At 45.5% G+C, this 20,157-nt stretch overlaps 1 protein-coding gene across 1 annotated transcript; it reads right to left on the bottom strand.

Annotated features, from left to right (window-relative positions):
• Window positions 1-3,676: 3,676 nt before the first annotated feature.
• LOC142450012 (retinol dehydrogenase 16-like) lies at window positions 3,677-17,274 on the bottom strand. The gene is made up of 4 exons (XM_075551445.1): window positions 14,600-17,274; window positions 8,905-9,163; window positions 7,592-7,755; window positions 3,677-7,037 (listed from the first exon to the last, which is right to left on the bottom strand). Exons 1-4 carry the CDS (start codon window positions 14,910-14,912, stop codon window positions 6,820-6,822), a joined length of 954 nt encoding a protein of 317 aa, XP_075407560.1. The 5' UTR covers window positions 14,913-17,274; the 3' UTR covers window positions 3,677-6,819.
• Between the last annotated feature and the right edge of the window lie 2,883 nt (window positions 17,275-20,157).

Raw genomic sequence — 20,157 nt, 5'->3', positions numbered from 1 at the left:
AATGCTGTCTTTGATAGGATAATATCTATATGCATACAAGAAAACAAATGAATACAAATACAACACAAATTTATGCACTAACCACTAAAGCTAGTGATTAAGAGACTGAAGTTCTACTAACTGCTTTAGTCTGAAATTGATCAAACATACAATCAAGATGCATTGGTAATTAGTGATGATTGGAATGTTGAAGCTGGAAATAAGGAGGAAGGATCAGTAGTTTGAAAATATAGCCTGGGTGATAGAAATGAGACTGAAGATTGTATAATAGAATTTTACCAGACAAATGACTTCTTCATTACAATTACTTTTTCAGCCACAGAAATAGCAACTATATACATGTGTCAAAGTAGCCAACCCCTAACAAATAATCATGGGTCTGGTAGGTGCAATTATACAGCGATAATAAGTAAAGATTATATTAAAGCCATAGAGAACAAGAGAGATGGGAGAGAGAGTAAAATAATGCAGTCAGACATATTTCATAGTAGCATGCTCACCTCAGCTCCTCTTGGTGGTACAGGGGAGGTGAGAGGGCAGAGAGAGAGCTGGAGAGAGAGATTTATTGCCAACCAAAGCTTTTATCTCTTTGGGGGTGTGCATGCCTCCTAATTACAGGTAAAGACATACGTCACATGAAGGGGCCGTACAATAGGTCATACAAGCAATAGGAGGGGATATACAATGGGCATAAAGCATAACAGGAAGGGGATAAGCTAGGGGTGTACACATGATAGGAAGGGGTGGAAGTAGAGGTGTACATGTGTCAGGGGAAGCCAGCCCCTAACACATCATTACAGGTCTGGTAGGCGCAATTGTACAGCAATATTAAGTAAAGATCATAGTAAGGTTATAGAGAGCATGAGAGATAGAAGTATTGAAATAAGTGGAGTCATATACAATTCATGGTAGCATGCTCACCTCAGCCCCTGAGATAGTTTATTGTGCCAGCCTGGCCGATAAACACAAGTGGCATTAATTGAAGGGCGGAGAGATAAGTGGCTCAGTGAGCCTCGCCTTTCTTGTCTCTCGCTCTTTAATCATCGGATCAGTGTGCAGCTGCCTTGCTTAGTCTTTTCCTCAATTTAAAGGGAACACTACCTGTGGGACGCCTAGCCTGTGGAATGTGTCTCTGTAAGTTGAGGTCCCTGCAAGACCACTCAAATGAAATTTACATCTCCAGACCTGAGGACTGACAGTTGGTGACCAAGCTGACGGTTGGTGACCTGCCTTGCTGTTTGCTGCCTGTGCTGGGATAGCCTAGCTCTCTCTCTCTCTCTACAGAGGACTACCAGAGGGCCCTCAAGACTTGAAGGACTGCTAGTGTCTCACAACTTTCTCACGGGAGTGAGTCGCACTGAGCCATTTGTACGGCTTTATAATTTAACTGTTCATTTCTTGTATTATATATCTATTTGTTTATAATTTAACTGTTGATTTCTTGTGTTACATATCTATCTTTCTAAATGTATATATAAAATTATCAGCAACCTAGTTTTATCTCTCTAGAGAACCCTGTCTAACACCGTCCCGCTTGGTGGTCCATGTGGAGGGAGAGAGAGAATCTTTAATGCTAGTCAAGGCTTTTATATTCTCTGGGGACATGCAAGCCCCCTAATTACAGGTGAGGACCCACATCACAGGAAGGGGCTGGGCTATTGTGAATACAGTAATCAAAGGGGTGATCTAGAGGTATCCACAAAATAGGAAGATGAGGGATTGGGGGTATACATGTGACAAGATGGGCATATCCTAGATACAGATGGCAGCCTAACTTTGGATGTCACAGAGCCGGTTGACTTGTTCCCTGGTTCAGCTGATACAGACCATTATTTGCAGGGTATGAACGCTTGGTCACAAGTCTCAGGGGAGAAATAGTTCATTGTCCCCAGCAGCAGGGAGCAAGGCCTACCCTGTAGTCTGGTGACTAACTGCCCTCAGGGAGGATGTCTGTAAGCATCTGACCTCCCCCCACATACAAATGACTAAAAGGGTGGACCCTAGATTCCTGATGGTGACCTAACCTTGGTCACCCTTGAGTGAGCTTGATCTCCCTGGGCACTCCTTCAGGGAAATAATTTACTACTATCCTTATCAGAAGGGTGTGGGCCCTACTTACTGTGGGATAAACAGTGGTGTCTGCTTGCTCTAGATGGCTGATAATCCTTAGGGAGAATGACCCCTGGCCTACTTCTGTTGACCACCCAAGTGTATAGTCATTTGCCATGTGTAGCAAGGAGCTAAGTTTTGCATATATTTGGGGGAGACAACTTGGAAGAAATCTTTATGTTTCCCACACACATGGACATCACAAGATGGGACACACACGGGAGTCAAATTGACAACATTTATGGAAAGAGATGATGGGGAAGTTCAATATCATCAGTCAAAACAAGGCCAGGGGCTGATTGCTGAGCAGGCCATCAATTACTCCTATACAAGTGTGGCATGAGACTGATGAAAGTTAAAGGTCGGCCACACAAGCCAAAATACAACCTTGAGTATATGTCACCTCCAAAGAGGAAGTACTGGATTTCCAAAAATTCTCAGAAGGCCATGCCCACACAGAGGCCTCATTGGCTACGATCTGATTGACAAACTAGACTCCACCTTAAACTCTTAATCCTCAAATTGACCAACGATTCTATGTCTACCACAGATGGCCACTCGGGACTTGTCAAAGTAAACAAGTTCGAACAAGTGAGGAGTCAGTAGGCACAACTGTACAGTTATAATATATAAAGGTTCAAATAAAGTCATAGAAGATAGGAAAGAGAATAAAATAAAGGAGTCAGACACATGTTATGGTAGCATGCTCATCTCGGGGACGACCATGATCTCAGCAGCCATGTCCACGCAGAGAAAGCGGGAGAGAGCATCTCTACTACCACATTTGGAGAAAGATGAAGGACAGGGAAAAGATGAATAAACCATCCAATCTTAACCATGATTCCGTTTCCAGGTTGCTAACAGTCCAAAGGGAGGGGCTATTTGTTTATATTTTCAGAGGCAAAGGAGATAGGTGGAGTTCTCTGCAGCCAACAAGGCCCAGAAGAAAGGAAGCTGATGCTGTTATCTGAGAAGAAAACAACAGGACCATCGGTCCTGGAGGGACATGAGAGTGTGGGAGGTAGGGGAAGGGAGGAGGTGTCGCCCAACACAGGGACAAGGGAACAGCGAGTGGTTCAAAACCAGAGGAGGGAGGGGAGGGGAGGGGAGGACTGGAAGGGAGTGACCAAGAGCAAGGAGGCCCAATGTCCATTTGCTACTCTACTACTAAACCTATAAATATATGCATATAAATCTATTGCCCCCATAATCATAAATATATTTACATATGTACATGTCTGTATTTAGGCTTCTCTGTATGCACTTTGCCTCCTACTCCTTTCCTCTATTTCCTTTCGCTTTCCTCCCAACCCATTACCATGTTTAGCCTTCATTCTGGATTCAGTAGTTCCTCTCAGTTACCTATCTTGTCTAGGCCCACAGCCCCCTGTTGCTGAAGTTGCCCCAAGTAGGAGGACCTAAGAATGGCAAATGTTGCCTGCTGAGACATTTCTACCGTTGTGGACATTACCAGAGACACTATAAAACTCTATCAGAACATTTTTATGCAAAAGTGATTGGACTACTACACCAGACTTTATTTACTGGAAGATCAGATTATGGACTTTCAATATCATTTGATGTTCAATTGCATTACAATGTTGCAGATTTTGTGATAGATATATCTGTTAAAGTGTGATTCAGGGTTGTATGCTTTCACCATATGTAATCATTCAGTCTGTGTACTGAACAAATAAACTGAATAACTCTATCAAGAACTTGGCATCAGGACTTGAAGTACTTGCTGATGAAAACCAAAGACTGGATTGCAATTCAATAGAAAGAAAAACAAAATCCTCCTAATTAGCCAAATAGACATGATAAATGGGGCAAAGATCAAAGTTGTCAAGTATTTCATTTTCCTTGGATTCACAACTAATACTCATGAAAATAGTAAGAAATCACATGACGTATTGTGGGGAAATCTGCTCCATAAGCTCACTTATAGTGTTAAGGAGTGAAGATATCATTTTGTGGACTAAAGTACAGTAAGGACTAAGGTGTAGACCCAAGCCGTGCTGTTTTTGATCGCCTCTGAAGCATATGAAAGCTGGACAATGAATAAGGAAGACCAAAGAGTGATTGATGGAGTAGAATTCTAGTGCTGGTGAAGCATGGTGAAAGGATGCTGCACTGCCAGAGAACAAACAAGTCTGGGGAGAAACACAGTCCGAAGGCTCCACAGGTGTGAGAATGGCAAACTTTGTCTCACATGCTTTGGGCATATGATCAGGAGCAACACTGCAATCCCTGGGAAAGTTCATCATTCTTAATAGAGGGTCAGCCTGCAAAAAGGGAACCCCTCGAGGAGCTAGATCGGCACACTGGTTGCAACAACAGGCTCAAATGTGACAACTGTGAGAATGGTACAGACGGAACAATGTTTTATTCTACTGTACGTAAGATCGCTGTGGATCAGAACTGACTCCACAGCACCTAACAGTAGCAACTGCAATCAGTGGATGGCTGCAGGCCAGTTGTCTCATTAGAGTGCCTTTTAAAAAAAGGGTGCAAACAAAAGAGTGAGTGCTGGGCCAATTAAATCCAAGAGAGAGCAATCACATTAGAAGGTTATGGAGACTGGGCTTTTGTTGTGTGTTCGTTTTTTTTAGCATTCCAAAAGGGTGGTCTTGGTAGATTTGCTCAAAGCACATAGGATGATAGGTGTGGGGCCTTGTTTTAAAGAAATTTTAAGAAAATTGAAAATGTATTAGGGAGGAGAAAAAAAGGTCAGGAAATTGAGCTGAGGAATTGTTTTTCCTTCAAAACATTACAGCTGTTCATCAAGAGTTTCCAGAGCGACGGAGAAACTATTGGATTGGCATACACTTTTCAGTGTGTAGTCTCAAAAAAACAACAAAAATTTTTTTTAAATAACCTTAGGGATCACAGGTCTACACTACACATGTGGTCACCATAATTCAAAATCATCTGATGACAACTGGTTAGTTGGAATTTTACTTTCCCAAAGAAAATGACTTACAACTAAATCGATGCATTTATCCCTTCTCTGTTATAGTTCTCATGTGTTATATATTAAAATCCCCAAAGTCACTGGTGTAAAAAAAACAAAAAAAAAGAGTTTCCAGAGCCGCCCTGTTTTCATTGGGAAAACTTATCCCATCTAGCCTACAGCCTTGATCTTGACCATTCAGACACAAAAGAACATCTGAAAGGAACATGGTTTGACTCCCCTAAGAAGGCCAAACTGTCATTTTGATGTGATGTAAATAAAAAGGCCCAGAATTCTTCAGGCAAGAGTTGGAGATATAGATAGAAACTCCACGTTCCAAATTATTCAGACTTAACTGAATTATAGGCCAAGAAACAAGAGTTTCTATAATTTTCTAGCAATGCTTTTTTTTCTTAACTCCACCCCCCCCCCCATAGTTTCATAATATAAAACAATGGTTCATACCAGACTAAAGTACTGGGGGGATATAGGGTGATACAATATCCACAAGCAGGTAGCCTATTTTCCCTGGAACCATCGAGAAGTGGCCATCCCACTGCCACATGGACGTACCTGACAAGCAACTTCCTGCTGACCACTAAGTTGCTTAGCTCACAGATGGCAGTTCCAGGATAGATGGGCAGTTTTTGATGTTAAAATCTGTCATATTGGCCCAGAAGGCAGAAAGAAAATAACTGAAGATATCCGCAGGTTAGTTCGAAAAAAAGAACTACACACTGTCCTCGTGGCTGCGGTAAAAGAATTACGCAACACCTGGTCACCACTCAAACGTTTAGATTTTTATGTATTCATGAGCAATGATAAGTGGAGTGGCCTGGCTATATCATCAGGATATTTCCCCTACTTCACAAGTGTCACAGCCCAGCAACTGCAGAGGTGCCTTGGGCAATACCTCCAGTCATGCTGATTTCAGTAATGGGTCCGGGTTGGTGGAGAGAAAGCAGAGGATAAGACTCAAAGTTTGAGAAGTATTCACATGGGCAGAGGCTCTTCCAGTTCTACAGGAGAAAGAGGAGGCCCCGTGGTTGGCTGGCCCTGCCAATGACTTTGCACGGCCTTTACCCAGGACTGGTCCTGACCAGAACCTCTAAGATCATTTTACTGAGGGTTGGCCAAGTCCTCTTCCCTAGGCCCAAGACTCCGACGTGAGAAAATTCAGTCTACATAATGATAGGGGAGGTAGGAGTTTTATCTATAAAATTCTTCCTCTGAGGGCTGGGCAGACTCCTACTCTCATGTAACAGGCCTCTCTGCTAAGAAGAGACTTGAAGAGGACAGGAATGCAGTCCCCTTCCCAAGTCTCTCTCCATTCCCACAGGTATCATCAAAGTAGGAGTGGGAGTACCTGCAACCCCTCCAGCCCATTTTTACTCTGTGGGATGGTACAGACAGGCCAGCCACCTTGCAGATCATGATGAGATGGACAGGAGGCACAGAAGATGAGAACGGAGCTTCCCCCTTCTCACACACTCCCCAAAATGGAATTTATCAGGGGCAGGAAAACCCATGAGGCTCAGATATTCAGTGGCAACACAAAACAAGAGCACCAATAAGTGCTATTGGGTCCCTTTTCAAACTGGAAATCTTGGTTCTTTGTGCTAATTTCCTAAAGTCCAGAAGATGAGCAGGAACCCATGTTAAAAGGAAGCACCCTCCCTCAAAGAAAAAGCACCCTATTGTCCCATTCCCCTCACCCAGCACACCACCCTTGTCCACCAAGGCCCCCAGTCGTGTCCTCACACGGCCTTAGCAGGCTTTGGGGAGCACAAGTACATTATAGTGTCCACTAGGGCAGTGGGCATGTAGCTCATGGGAAGGTAGATGAGCTTGGCATCCCAGCCAGCTGAGTACCGGGTGCGGGGGTGGCGGGAGGTCAGCGCATGTTCCATGCAGTCCGTCACCGAGGACAGATTAGAGGAGCACAATTTATTCATCTTCCGAGTATTTTCCAAGTCTGTCCGGAATAAAAAGAGAACTAGATTATGTTCTCACCTGCCACTTTACATCTGGGACTAACTTTGGGAGAAACGCTCTGAAGAATCCCACTGGTCCCCAAACCATATCTCCCACTTTACGCCAACCAGATTGCACTGGGTCAGCCCTCCCTTGGCGCACCTGTCCCACAATACCTTCCGGGTCGCAGCCTGAGAATACATAGACAGCCAACAATCATAGAAGCCGGTGAAAACCAGCTCTCTCAAATATCAGTTTGGGAGAAATGCATGGGTTTCTCCCCTCTCTGGCTCCAGTCAAAATAATGAGGGCCTTCACAGAAGGAAATTGAAGGCAGAAGGGAAGAACTCCCTATACTTCTAGAACAATCCCAAACTCATGGGTCCTTTCTGTGGGCTACCTATTGGCCATTGAGGACAATGGGGACAGAGCAGAATATCTCCACTCTGTTGAGAAGGCAGAGTCTAGAGGACAGAACATTTGATTGAGTAAACGAGGGGCCCGGCCTTGCGGACCCGAGTTTGCTGCTCTCTACTCGGCTGACAGTCCACTCACAGGATTCCAGGAACTTCTCTCCATAGGCCTCCTTGACCTCTTGACTGGACTGGTTCCACATCTCCAGCACATTTCTTGAAAAGATATTACTGGAAGCCATCCCAGTCCTGAATGCACCAGGCTCTATCACAGCCACTTTCACTCCAAAGTAAGAGAGTTCTCTCCTGCAAGGCAGAGAGACATGGGCAGAGAAACTCAGAGGCTTAGGGAGTAAAAAATAAAAACAATATAACCCAAATTATGGAAAAATAAGCTGAGGGTTTGGGGAGATGGGAAGGGTCGCAGCCAGTAGAAAAACAAGAAGGATCATGCCATTACCTCGATGTGGTTAAAAAAAAAAGAATATAAATATTATTTTTAAATAATTTCACATTATGAGTTCATCAGCTCTCAAGCCGACCTGTCCTGGAGCAAGTTGACTAAAATGTTGTCACCTTTTCTTTTCCCCTTAGTGCGAATATCACTAAGCCATGTGGAGTTTACCGCTTGCATTTTCTTTTTCCCTTCCTGCCTCGTCCTGCCTGAGTCAAGCCCAGGTTGTCTGTCAGCAGAACTCTCACACCAGTACTGCAATGGGTGTCTACTCAGCACAGCCAATGGACGGGTCTCCAGAGGGTGACGACAGCAACAAGTAGCTCTCCTGTTCTACTCTTTCCATGGGCTTCCAGGGCCAAGAGCACATAGTGCTAATGGCACAAAAGGGCCCAAATAATCTCCTCAGCTTTGCCCACCTTCCGAGTTACCTGCCAGGTACTTCTTCCTGAAGCACAGGCAGCATGTTCACCTTCAACCTAGGCTCTCCTGAGCTGAGGACATCATCCAGAGAGCCAGAGCTGAAAGCCCTTCTTTGTCCAAGACAAGGCTAATCTTTGTCCTTCAACCCTTGGCTTAGATTCCCATGCCAGGATACTTCCCTCAGCCACAGGCTAGAAGACTATCTTGGTCCCAAGTATTACAGAGAAGACAATACAATGTTTTGCAATATACTGTCCTGTAATCAGCTTGAGAGCCTATAAAGTGCACAGTTAATAACTGATTAATCAGGACACAACTTATCAGTGTTCCAATTCTGCTTCAGATAATTCCCCGTGGTGAACTCTACTTGCAGGCAGGGGTATGTTTCACTAAACATTATAGGACTGGGTCCAACTTACACTCTGGATATTGAAAGGTGGTTCCCAGAAAATGCTCATCCAATTGAGAGAGGGAGGAACACAACCAAGCAAGAAGGAGATCTCCAAGCAGGATCTACAGCTGTGATTCAATGAACCCTCAGAACAGGTTCCCACAGAAGAACAGAACCAGTTCCATACCTTAGGGAATCAGAGAAGGCCTCAACGCCATACTTGGAGATGGCGTAGCCTCCACCAATAAAGCTCAGTCTGCCCATGATACTGGCCACGTTGACCAGGCGGCCCCTTGCCTTCCTCACTAGGGGTAGCAGGCTCAGGGTCACCTCGATCAATCCCAGAAGATTCACGTCCAGTATCTTCATAAAGTCCTCTTTGGTCAACCACTCATTGGGTGCGGAGGGAACCGAGACACCCGCATTATTCACCAGTCCCCAGAGACCTGGTAACAGGGGGAAATTAGAGAAGAGACATTGTGAGGGTATTCTCAATATAGACACAGTGGAGCTCCAAATTCACATTTAAAAAAATCATTTATTTGGGGGCTTTCAAGCTGTTATAACATTCCATACATCAATTGTATGAAACATATTTGTACATATGTTGCCATCATTTCCAAAACATTTTCTACTTGAGCCCTTGGTATAAGCTCTTCTTTTCCCCTCCCGACACCACCCTCCGGCCCTCGTGAATCCTCGATCAATTATATATTGTTATTATTTCTTACCTTAAACTATCCGTTCTCTCCCTTTACCCACATTTCTGTTATTCATCCCCTTGGGGGGGACTATATATCCAAACTTGTGATGGTTCCTCCTTTCTCCCCTTTCCCGCCCATCCCCGTCCCCTCATGATTATCACTACTCCCATTACTATTCATGAGGGGTTATCTGCCCTGAATTCTATGTGTCAATGTCTATAATCTGTACCAATATATGTTCTCCTTCTAGCCAGATTTGTAAGATATAACTGGTTCCTGGTAGTATTGGGCAGGGGAGAGCATTCAGGAACTAGAGGAATGATGTGTGTTTTCTCGGTGCTATACTGCACCTTGGTTGAATCATCCCAATATAAGTTACAACCCATCGGGGGGGGGGGGGGTCTCCGATTGTCTACAGATGGGCTTTGCGACTCCATTCCAACCCATCTCATTCACATCTCAAATTCACATTTTTATTGAGTGCAGAGGTTTAAATAGATGTTGGATGAGGGGAGTAGGGCAGAACAAAGAGCCACACACTACATGCTGGGTATGGAGGGTCTGCACATCCTATAATCTGTTGAAGTGTAGTAACTAACTATGTCTTCCTCTTCCTTTCATACTTCATGCCCATGCCTGATAGGTAGTGGGTACTCTCCTATATTTAATGAATGTAACAAGTAATATTAAAGAAATAGAGTGTGTCCACTGGGCTAGGAACACAGATAATAGTGCTTGGATTTTCTACACATTAATGACACCACATACGAGAGGGTACACACACACACAAACAACAACAACAAAGCAAAATGGAAAAGAGCTCTGCTGGGTGGGGCTTTCATAGTATGACTTTCACCCCTGCTAGGCGAGCAACTCTTTCACTGAGTTAGTGCACACAGTGGCTTCACCTAAGAAGGTTCTCTCTGGTCACAGTGAGTTTTTCATAAAAGCAGTTTTGCTCAATCCTTATTTTTTGTGATGATAGATTTAAGAGAACAGCGTACAGCTGTGAACTTTTGTTTCCGCTCAGGAAAAAATGCCAAAGAAACTGTTGTGTGATGTTGAACAGGGTTTACAATGAGAGCACTATGGGAAAAATTCGAGTGAATGAGTGGTTTTCTCATTTCCAAAAAGGGGAAATGTCGATTGATGACAAACCTCATGCTGGACGCCTGTCAAATCCCAAACAGGACACAAATGTTGACTTATAGTGCATATGGAGTTCATTCCCCCAGCTTTCTCTTTAGAGGTTCTAAAAAGATAGCCTAACAGTGTGCGACAAACAGGCTTGCTTTGTGGAAGATAGTGGACTCTTTTTGCCACCATGACAATGCGTCTGCTCATGTAGCCATCTCGGTGCACCAGTTTTGAGCAAAATAAAGAGCATGCCTCTCTTGCCCCATGCACCTTACTCACCTGACCTCACTCCATATGTGACTTCTTTTTGTTTCCACTACTGAAAAGAGACATGAAAGGATAGCGATTTGATGCCATGGAAGAGGTGGGGAAAAAAGGGAGGTGCTGACAGCCATCCAAACGGACGAGTTTGGGAAATGTTTCCAAGCATGGCATCACAGATTTGACAAATATATTAAGTGCAATGGAGAGTACTTTAAAGGTGATAAGGTTTTTTCTTAAAAAATTCAAATACATAGCTTTAAAAATGAATTCCAGTTTTCAGGGGTACCCCCTCATATGTCCACCTACAGTTTTGCATTCTTTTGGTCACCTTATTTAGTGAGTGCCCAAGACAAACAAGGAAGCAAGACTGAGGAAGAGAGAGAAAAAGACAAGGGGGAAAAAAGAGGAAACACATGTGGTATCAATTGAAGGGCAGAGAGTTAAACGGATCTGTGAGTCTTAACTTTCTAGTTCTCGAGTCTAGGATGCAGCTGCCTTAGCCAGTTCCCTCCTTCAGCTTGCAAGGCTCACTTCCTGCAAGACATCCCTGAGGAGAAGCCACATGGACCTACCCCGATGCAGCTCTGGATGCTGGAGCAGCCGTGTGGAGACCCCTGCCAGTGCTGAGATGCTTACACATTCACTGATTCGGCTTTCCTCCTGCAGTCAGCATCATTGTGTGTGTGTGTGTGTGTGTGTTGTGAGATTGGAGAAGACTTTGTAGGTCCCTGTCACACCTATGGACTAATGTTGGACTTAGTGCTTGGATAGCACTGGTTTTGGGTGCTTTCTTAATGTACATGTATTTACCCTTTATATAATACTCTCTCATATGTGTGTGTGTGTTTTATATATATGGGTGTGTCTGTGGATTTGTTTCTCTGGACTAACACATTATGGTACCAAGTACCTCGTAGAGTTTAGCTGGGGGAAAAAAAAATACAGACCTGAAATCCTAAGGTGGGGAAACTTTTAACAACAGTACTCTATTTGACATCAAAAGACCAGCCTTGAACCTCTTGCATCATTACTGAGCAACACCCACTGGGGAAGCAAAGTTCACCCTCTGTGCTGGGAAGTTTAAAGACAGGGTAACCAAATATACTCGAGTATAAGCTGAGGCACCTAATTTTACCACTAAAACTGCATTAGAAACGTGCTGAAAAACTCGGTATATACACAAGTATATACAGTACTTCACACCCCAGTGTCCAGAGTGTGCCGCAGAAAATGCCACCATGTCTCCCTTCCTAGATGAGCACCATCACCACAACTCCCTCGGTCCCCAGGCAACCAGCTTTCAGGAAACCTGTATGGAAAATTCAGGGGGAACTAAGAGTTAACAACCAAGTGAGTGCAGTGCAGCAAGAGCAGGTTCAAGCTGGCTTAGGGCACGAGGCAGGGATGGCTATGCACTCTGGAAGTATTGGTCCAGAAAGATGAGTCTTCACCCTGCTCAGACACATGATCAACCTTCGAAAGAAATGAAAATTATCTGGGCCACACACATTCTTTCTTTCTTTTTATCAATTCGTCGTTTTGTTGGGAGCTCTTACAGATGTCCTAACATACCATAATTCAAATAATGCAAGCATAATTGTATAATTGCTACTACAATCATTTCAAAACATTTTCTTTCTTTAGCTCCCCTTTATCCCCTCCTTCTACCTTACTCCGCCTCCCCAGGAAACCTTGTTATGATTGTTATTATATTATTATTGTTGTTATATATTATTATCTTCTATTATTATTATATGTAGATATTTTTTACCTACAATTCTGTTATTCACTTCCCTTGAGTAGAATTCTACAGTCATCATTGTTATCAGCTCCCTCTTTTCCCTTCTCCCACCCCATCTTCCCATATTCTCAGGGTATCATTACTCCTGTTGCTGTTTCTGTAAGGTCATCCATCCTGGCATTCCTGCATCGAACAATCTTACTTTTATGCCTGAATATACATAGGTCTAACAGTATTAATGAGGTGAAACATAAGCCTTAGGAGTAAGGGGAGAAAATATTAAAGAACCAGAGGATGGTTATGAGTTTCATCAGTGCTATGTCACAGCCTGACTTCCTCATTCCCCCACCACCTGCAGCTCCTCTGTGAGGGCCTGTCCAATTGTCTTGCAGGTGGGTTTGGGGTCTGCACACTGTTTACGCTCCTTCACATCCATTTGATTGCTTATTTTTGAACTTCTGATACCTAGTACTGTCGATGCCTCGTGATCATAGAGGGTGGTGTGCTTCCTGGGTTTTGTTGCTTCCCTGATAGATGGCGACCTGTTTGACTACAAATCTTTAAGACCCCAAATGGTGTATTTTTTTAATAACCGGCAACCATCAGCTTTCTTCATCACATTTGCTTAAGTACCCATTTGGTCTTCAGCAATTGTGCTGGGAAGGTGAGTATCATACAGTGCCACATAATTAGAACAAACCATTCTTGTACTTAGGTGAGATTTGAGTAGAGGCCCAAAGTCCAATCGGATACATTATTGCTAAAGATCCGATCAAAATGAATGTCCATAGAGATTAAAATGTAGTTCAAAAGAGATGTATCGTAATAAACTTAGGAAATCATTTCACTATCAAAAATAAGATGATATTTAAATAAGTAATGGCATAACCAAAGATTACAGTCAAGAAAACTCTATGGAACTGTTCTACTCTGTAACCATGAGGTCATCATGGCTACTCATCCACTTGCTGGCAAGTAGCATAAGGGTAGAGTAAAAAGTTACTGTTGTTGTGTGCCGTAGAGTATACTGGGACACCTAGCAGTGCGATATTCCAAATCAGTAGGTATTACATTTCTGAAGAAATTTTCATTGTGGTGTGAATGTGTCCCTCGTTTTGTAAGTGAAAAAGATACAAGCTATGTAGAAAAATGTAATTCTTTATGTGGCACAGTATTAATGTATTCTAATTCAGTGGTGAATTTATGGGTCTGGTTTATAAATCTTGATTTTTTTCAGTGTTTCCAACAATAATCAGATATTTATAATCACTTGCTAGAACTTACTGTCTTTTATTGATTTTAACAAAATGACCACTCTTAGGGATTCTTGCTGGTTCCGTGTTTAAGCACATCTGCACTAAGTGAAAGGTTGGTGGTTCAGATCCACTAGCCACTCTTCAGGAGAAAGATGTATCAGTCTATTTCTGTAAGGATTTCTATCCTTGAAAACCCTAAGGTGCAGTTCTACCAATTCCTTCAGGTGTCACCACCAAGAGCCAGAAACAAGCTGTCAGCAAGGACTTTGGTGTTCTGAAGTCAGTATCTTCAGATGAAAATGGGATTCATCTTCATTCTCTCCAAAGGTAGCTGTGAGGCACCAGGAAGATTGGGTAAAGTACTAAATCTGGCCCCAAGATGGCTCCTCAAACTCCCATTCAAAGCTTCTGGGTGATGCTCTGCTTTTTCAGACTTCAACCAGAAAGTCAGCTTTGATCTCTAAGTCGGGGGCTCTGACTCAAATAAATCAAGAACTTTAGTGTCAGGGGAAGGGGAGAGGATAGATGTGAATTCCAAAAGACCAAATTTTCACCAGCACAAACTCACTAAAACTACAGAGCTCCAGGATTGAGATGGGGAGAGAGGGAAAGAGAAGAGGTTTGGGCTGGCAGGGTGGTGATCTAGATGAGCAAGTATGGATTCACCCTGAAGCGCAGGAATTCAGCCATAGGCATCTCTCCAGGCAGCAGAAGAAAGGTCTCCCAGTCACGCACAGACAAGGATCAAACAGACACAAAAAACAGGAATCTGGTAGGTACCTCTGTCCCCAACATGTTCCTTCACCCACTGGGCGGCTGCCGTGATGCTCTCTGTCTGGGTGACATCCAGGATCGCTGTCTCCAGTCTGTCTGATGTCTTGGCTCTCAGCTGCTCAGCTCCCTGCTCTGTCAGACACCCAGCCAGCACCCTCAAGCCTCGCAGGTCCAGCTGCCTGGCCAACTGGTTCCCGAAGCCTGAGTCACAGCCCGTGATGAAGACATACTTGTCTCGCAGGTGGCTCACCACCTGCCTCTCCCGGTACCAGCGCAGAAGGTGATACAGGCCCACGAGAACTGCCAGGTAGAGCCACATGTCTTCAAGAGACAGACAGGCTGGATCAGAAAGGGGTCCGGGACTCTCAAATCCAGAGGGTTGTGCAGTCAGCTGCCCTTCAGCCTCTTTGGCACAGGATCCTCAGCTATCTTCCTGTTCAATTCCACTTCTGAAGCACGAATGACCCTGGCCCCAACTTGTGGACTCTGGTCTACTGAAACTGGCTCTAATGTCATTGGATGTCTCAAGGACCGCCTTCTTAGCCACTTATCATTCCAAGAATACTTCCTCTTCCCGGCCATCTACCTGGAAACACACACACACACACACACACACACACACACACACACATGCATAGACAGGCATGTTAAACAATCCCCTCCAATTCAGAACTCTATTTATTTTTCTTTCGGCTTAAGCCCCAGATTCTGGTCTCTGTGACCATGAGGATTTCCTGGGAGGATGGACATTGAATTCTGGATACACACACCTAGATACAAAAGCCAGCAGTGCGACCAACTCATGTGACTGCGGGCAGACTGTGATCCTCTCTGAGTGTGGGTTTCTTCATCCAGCTTAGCACACAGAGTTTCACCAGGGCACAAAGGAAGGCTCTATCACTGCCTCTGGGATTACAAAGATAAGGCAAAACTCTAAAGGGGTGAGTGCCCCCTTGACCCAGGAAATCGTTAGGGCACTGTGGTGTGGGGGTTGGCAAAAGGAATTAGAAATAGAAGATCAAATATTGTAAAGGAGAGGCAAACATTTTTGAGATGGCAAATATTTTGTCACACATATTTTGCCAATATAAATCATTTTTAAGTGTAGGATGTGGGGTGGAATAAGAGCTATCTTGGTAGAGTGTTATCTGGGGCAGAGAGTTATAATGGATCAGGGTCTTCCCCAAAGAGCAAGGAGAGGGCCTGGTACTAGGGCACCCAGTAAGGTGGGGGGGGGGGGGTGGAGGGAAATAGGAGGATTGACTGGAACACCTTCGGCAAAGTACAACATAGAACCCACTGCTGCAACTCATAGCGACCCTCTAGGACACAACTGAGCGGCTCTAGGGTTCCCAAGACTGTAAATTTTGAAGGGGGCAGACAGCCTCAACTGGTGGGCTTGAACTACCAACCTTGCAGTCAGCACTCTAACAGTTAATCCATTGCAAGTACTTGTGGGGATTTTACCCCTTCACCTCCTAAAAACACTACCTACTTCCCTGGATGCCTAGTCACATTCCCTTCTGCCCTTCCACCCGGCCACAGTGCACAATCTGTCCCCTCAGTTTAGGGTTCTAAAAGTAGAAACCATGAGAAATAGTGTATCTTAAATTTTTTCAATTATTAGGATTTACCATCATGCCCACTTGGGAACGTTTAGGGTTTACAACTCTCCCCTAAAAATTAAAAGGGACTCCATCAGTTAGAACCAGGGAACTATGGAGAATAGGAAGGAGTTGCTAACCCCCCCCCCCCCGCCCAAGTAGGCTAAAAAATGGCTAGAGACTCATTCTTGTACACACTGAGTCAAGAGGTCTCAGGGAGATGTTGGTGGAGGGAACATGTCCCATGGAAACCAGAGGCTTAATGGCAGGCAGAGCTGACACACAGGCAGACACAGATTTCAGGCTCTGCCTCAAAGTGTTAAGGATCGCAGGTGCAGGAAGTCTGCCAGCAAGACAGGAAGCTGAAGCAGTACCACAAAGGTTAATCCTGCACAAATCAGCCTTTTACCACTTCCAGGGCCCTGCCTTGGAGTCCTGGTGGTGTAGTGGTTATAAGTTGGGCTGCAGTCTGCTTGGTCATGAGTTTGAATCCACCACTTTCTAAGTCCATAAACCTATGGGTTGTGGGGGTGATCACTATGAGCTGACATGGACTCTACAGCAGTGGTTTTGGTCTTGGGGGGTGGGAGGGTGGATCTGCTAAGATCCTTCTCCCAGCGCATAAGAGAAAGGTGGAGGAGGAAGGAAAGAGCTCTAGTAATTCTGAACAGGCCAAGGGGATTTGCCAATCCTAAGGTGGACCCCCAACCCTACTAAGGGTGTTGTTTCCTTGAAACAAATTGGATTTCCCCTCTAAATAGCCACAATTTTGCTGTCCACGGAATACCCACAGGTTCCCTATATTCCCCTTCCTTCATATTTGCTGATTCCTTCTTGTTTATGTTCCCTTCTTGGAGTGCTGGGCCTTCACAGTCCTTTCCAGTGTCTGTAATAAGTCTGTCCAGAACGGTCCAGCAATGTGTCCTTCCCACCTGCTGATTTTCGTCACCGTGGTTTCTGCGTCCTTGCCGGGCCTCCAGGGTGCTTTCTCGGGGCTGCAGAAAGTCCAGGAAGATCCCTAGAATGCCTCCTCCGTCCTGTCTGAGGGGCAGGCCAGGGAAGGAGAAGAGAACTTGGAGGGAGCCTCACTCCTCACTCGCCTGAAACCCCTGCAGGACACACAGAGCCCGCGCACAGGCTCCTGAAGAAGCGCCCCGCCCGACGGTGGGCGGGGCCTGTCCGGGACCGCCCACTGCGTCCCGCGCGCGTGCGCGGCAGGGGCGGCGCCTGCTGGAGGGGCGATGGCCGCGCCGCCCGCGCTGTGGGAAAGCCGCCAGCGCTTCGTGGAGGAGCTTCCGCTCAGCTGTGGTGGGTGACGCTCCCTCCAGGGCCAGGGTGTCCGCACCCAGCCCCTTCTCCATTCCTCACGGGTCCTTTAACGATGCAGGAACCACAGTGGGAGCTGGAACCTTCCAACCGGAAGTGGTGGGGGCGGGCGTAATCGCGCAAACTAGGTTTGTGGCAGGCCCTCCTGGTATGCAGCGCCCAGCAAAATGGAGGGAGCAGGTTGGGGTGGAGAGGTGATGTGGAAACCCGAGATCTGGGCGGAGGGGGCTGTGGGGAGCTGCCAGCGGGGAGTCACCGACTGTGCTGCTCTGAGAGGACCTGGAGGACAAAGGGAAGTGTGGGAGGCGGCCTCCCACCCGACTGGGCTCCATCCAGCCCCTGTCTGCACCCACCACGTTGAGACTGCGCCTCCCCAGCAGGAAACCTGGAAGGAAAAGGGGCAGTGGGGGTGGGGGACGGCCCTCTGCTGGGTCACCCTTGAGGACTGGTGCTGGTTTACCCTGGGCTGCTTTTACTCATTAGCTCGTGCTTCCTCCTAGTAATGTCAGCACCCTGGAGTCTCCACAGGTCCAGCCTCAGGGTCCTTGGGTCCCACAGGCAGAATCCAGTAGCAAACTCCAAGAATTCTTAACCTTGAGCAAGGGGTCGCAGGAAGCAGAAATCCAGACCACACACAGTTCTCTGACAACTTCTGGAGTGGGTTGCCTGAAAATGAGCCCACACCTCCAGAACTTTATGTAAAGTGGAGGCTATAAAGTGAATCAGCAACTTGTCTGCTTGCTTGTTTGCTTGGTAGGTAGGTATACATGTATGTGTTCAAAGATCTTAAGACTGGAGAAGATTCAGATTTGATTTGTAGAGCTTACTTTTCTCCTGAGGGGAAACCTGGGTTGACCTTGAGTACATTCACCTCAAACGTTAATGGACTCAGTCCTCATGGGCATGTCCCATGACCTTTGTATTTTTAACAGTCACCTGCGTCACACCCAGGACTCACTCCATGATCTAAATTGAATGGTACTGTGAGCTCATCAGGCCTCACTTTCTTTTTAAACCTAGAATTATGTCATTTTCAACTTTGTAACAGTCTCTAAAGCAGCGGTTCTCAGCTTGTGGGTCACAACTCCTTTGGGGGTCGAACAACCCTTTCACAAGGGTCACCTGATTCATAGCAGCAACATTACCGTTAGGATGTAGCAATGAAGATAATTTTATGGTCGAGCAGGTCACCACAACATGAGTAACTGTATGAAAGGGTTGTGGCATGAGGCAGGTTGAGAACTACTGCTCCAAAAAATAATTTCCTAGTCTTTGTAATGAGAGGAGTCACAGGATGACTAACTATAGTGAGCCCAGGAATCCGCATGACTTTGTACTCACTTCTTTACTGATTCCATACTTAAACCAAGCCCTTGAGTCCTTCCCAATTGACAGTGCACTGGTGAGACAGCGTAAAACCGCTCCACAGGGTTTCCAAGGCTATACATCTTTACAGAAGCAGACTGTCACACCCTTTGAGCAGCTGCTATAGGTTCAAATTGTTGACAGCTGAGTGCTTTAATCCATGCCACCATGGAACCTATACTTAGATAAGGACAAAGTCAGAGATCTACCATCTCAAGGAGAACTGGGGAAATCTTGTCCACCATACAGTAGATGATCGATAAAAATGCGGGAAATACGGAAGACTGGAGGTCCAGACATGACTCTCATTGTATTTCTGGGAGAATCTGTGTAGAGAGGATCAGGACTTGGAAGTCAGGGCTGCCAGAGGATGGAAATAGAGGAGAGGCATGGAAGCCAGGGAGAGGAGGCCCCTGGTGAGGATATGGCTTTCCTCCAGGAAGGTGATGTAGTCCTGTGCCACCCCCTATGAGCCTCTCCTTGGTTTTCCATCTTTGGGTCCATTCCTGTAATTCCAGGTTGCTGGAGGAAACCCTACAAAAGGAAGCACCTGTCCCTCTATGAAGAGGGGCAAGAAAACGGGCAAGCAAAATCCACCTTCCCCCTCACTTTTCCCCATAGCTCATCATCCCCCTCCCTCCTTGTCCTGAAGGCACCTAGCTCTTTTGTAAGAATGTCTTGCTGTCTTATAACTTTCCCTGACTTTGGAATCTCTGTGCTTTCTGTTTGCTGGGTGTACAGTGATGTCAGTCTTCTCTTCAGACTCATCACCAGCCATTCCTACTTTGATGGCCGTGTTCTGCAGACGAACTCTTTACTGGCTGCACTCAAAGTCCAACACCCCGTTTCCTTTGCCTGCACTCCCCCCCCCCAACTATTTGATTGACTCTGTACTGCTTACCCCATTGGTGACAGAGGGAGCCTCTACCCTAAGTAATATGAAATAGTCATACACACCATTCCTGACTTTCAACAGGTGAGTGGGACAGCATCTCATTAGTTAAAAGAGTTCACCTCCAAGGGCAGGACACCACCTGTCAGGCCTAGTGACATCTTGACTGCAAAGACTTAGGAAGTTTAGAGAACTGCCGTACATTTGAGAATGTGGGACAAGTCTTTTAAAAACCTCCATTGGTTCTCAGGCACCATCTACCCAGGAGCAAATTCACCCTCTGACCTGAGGAATTTAAACTCTCACCTTGTACAAATGATAAAGTAAAGATTGCCGGTAGATGAGATCACCCCACCCCCCACCCTGAAATAACATAC

This window comes from Tenrec ecaudatus, chromosome 6, assembly GCF_050624435.1.
Source record: "Tenrec ecaudatus isolate mTenEca1 chromosome 6, mTenEca1.hap1, whole genome shotgun sequence".
Lineage (NCBI taxonomy): Eukaryota > Metazoa > Chordata > Mammalia > Afrosoricida > Tenrecidae > Tenrec > Tenrec ecaudatus.
This window is presented reverse-complemented; position numbering and strand designations above follow the sequence as displayed.

Coding starts and splice junctions, on each gene's coding strand:
- LOC142450012 (XM_075551445.1), bottom strand. CDS start 14,912: ATGTGGCTCTACCTGGCAGTTCTCGTGGGCCTGTATCACCTTCTGCGC. Junction 7,756..8,904: donor GCCTTCTCTGATTCCCTAAG/GTATGGAACTGG, acceptor TCTGCCTTGCAG/GAGAGAACTCTCTTACTTTG. Junction 7,038..7,591: donor AGAGAAGTTCCTGGAATCCT/GTGAGTGGACTG, acceptor TATTCCGGACAG/ACTTGGAAAATACTCGGAAG.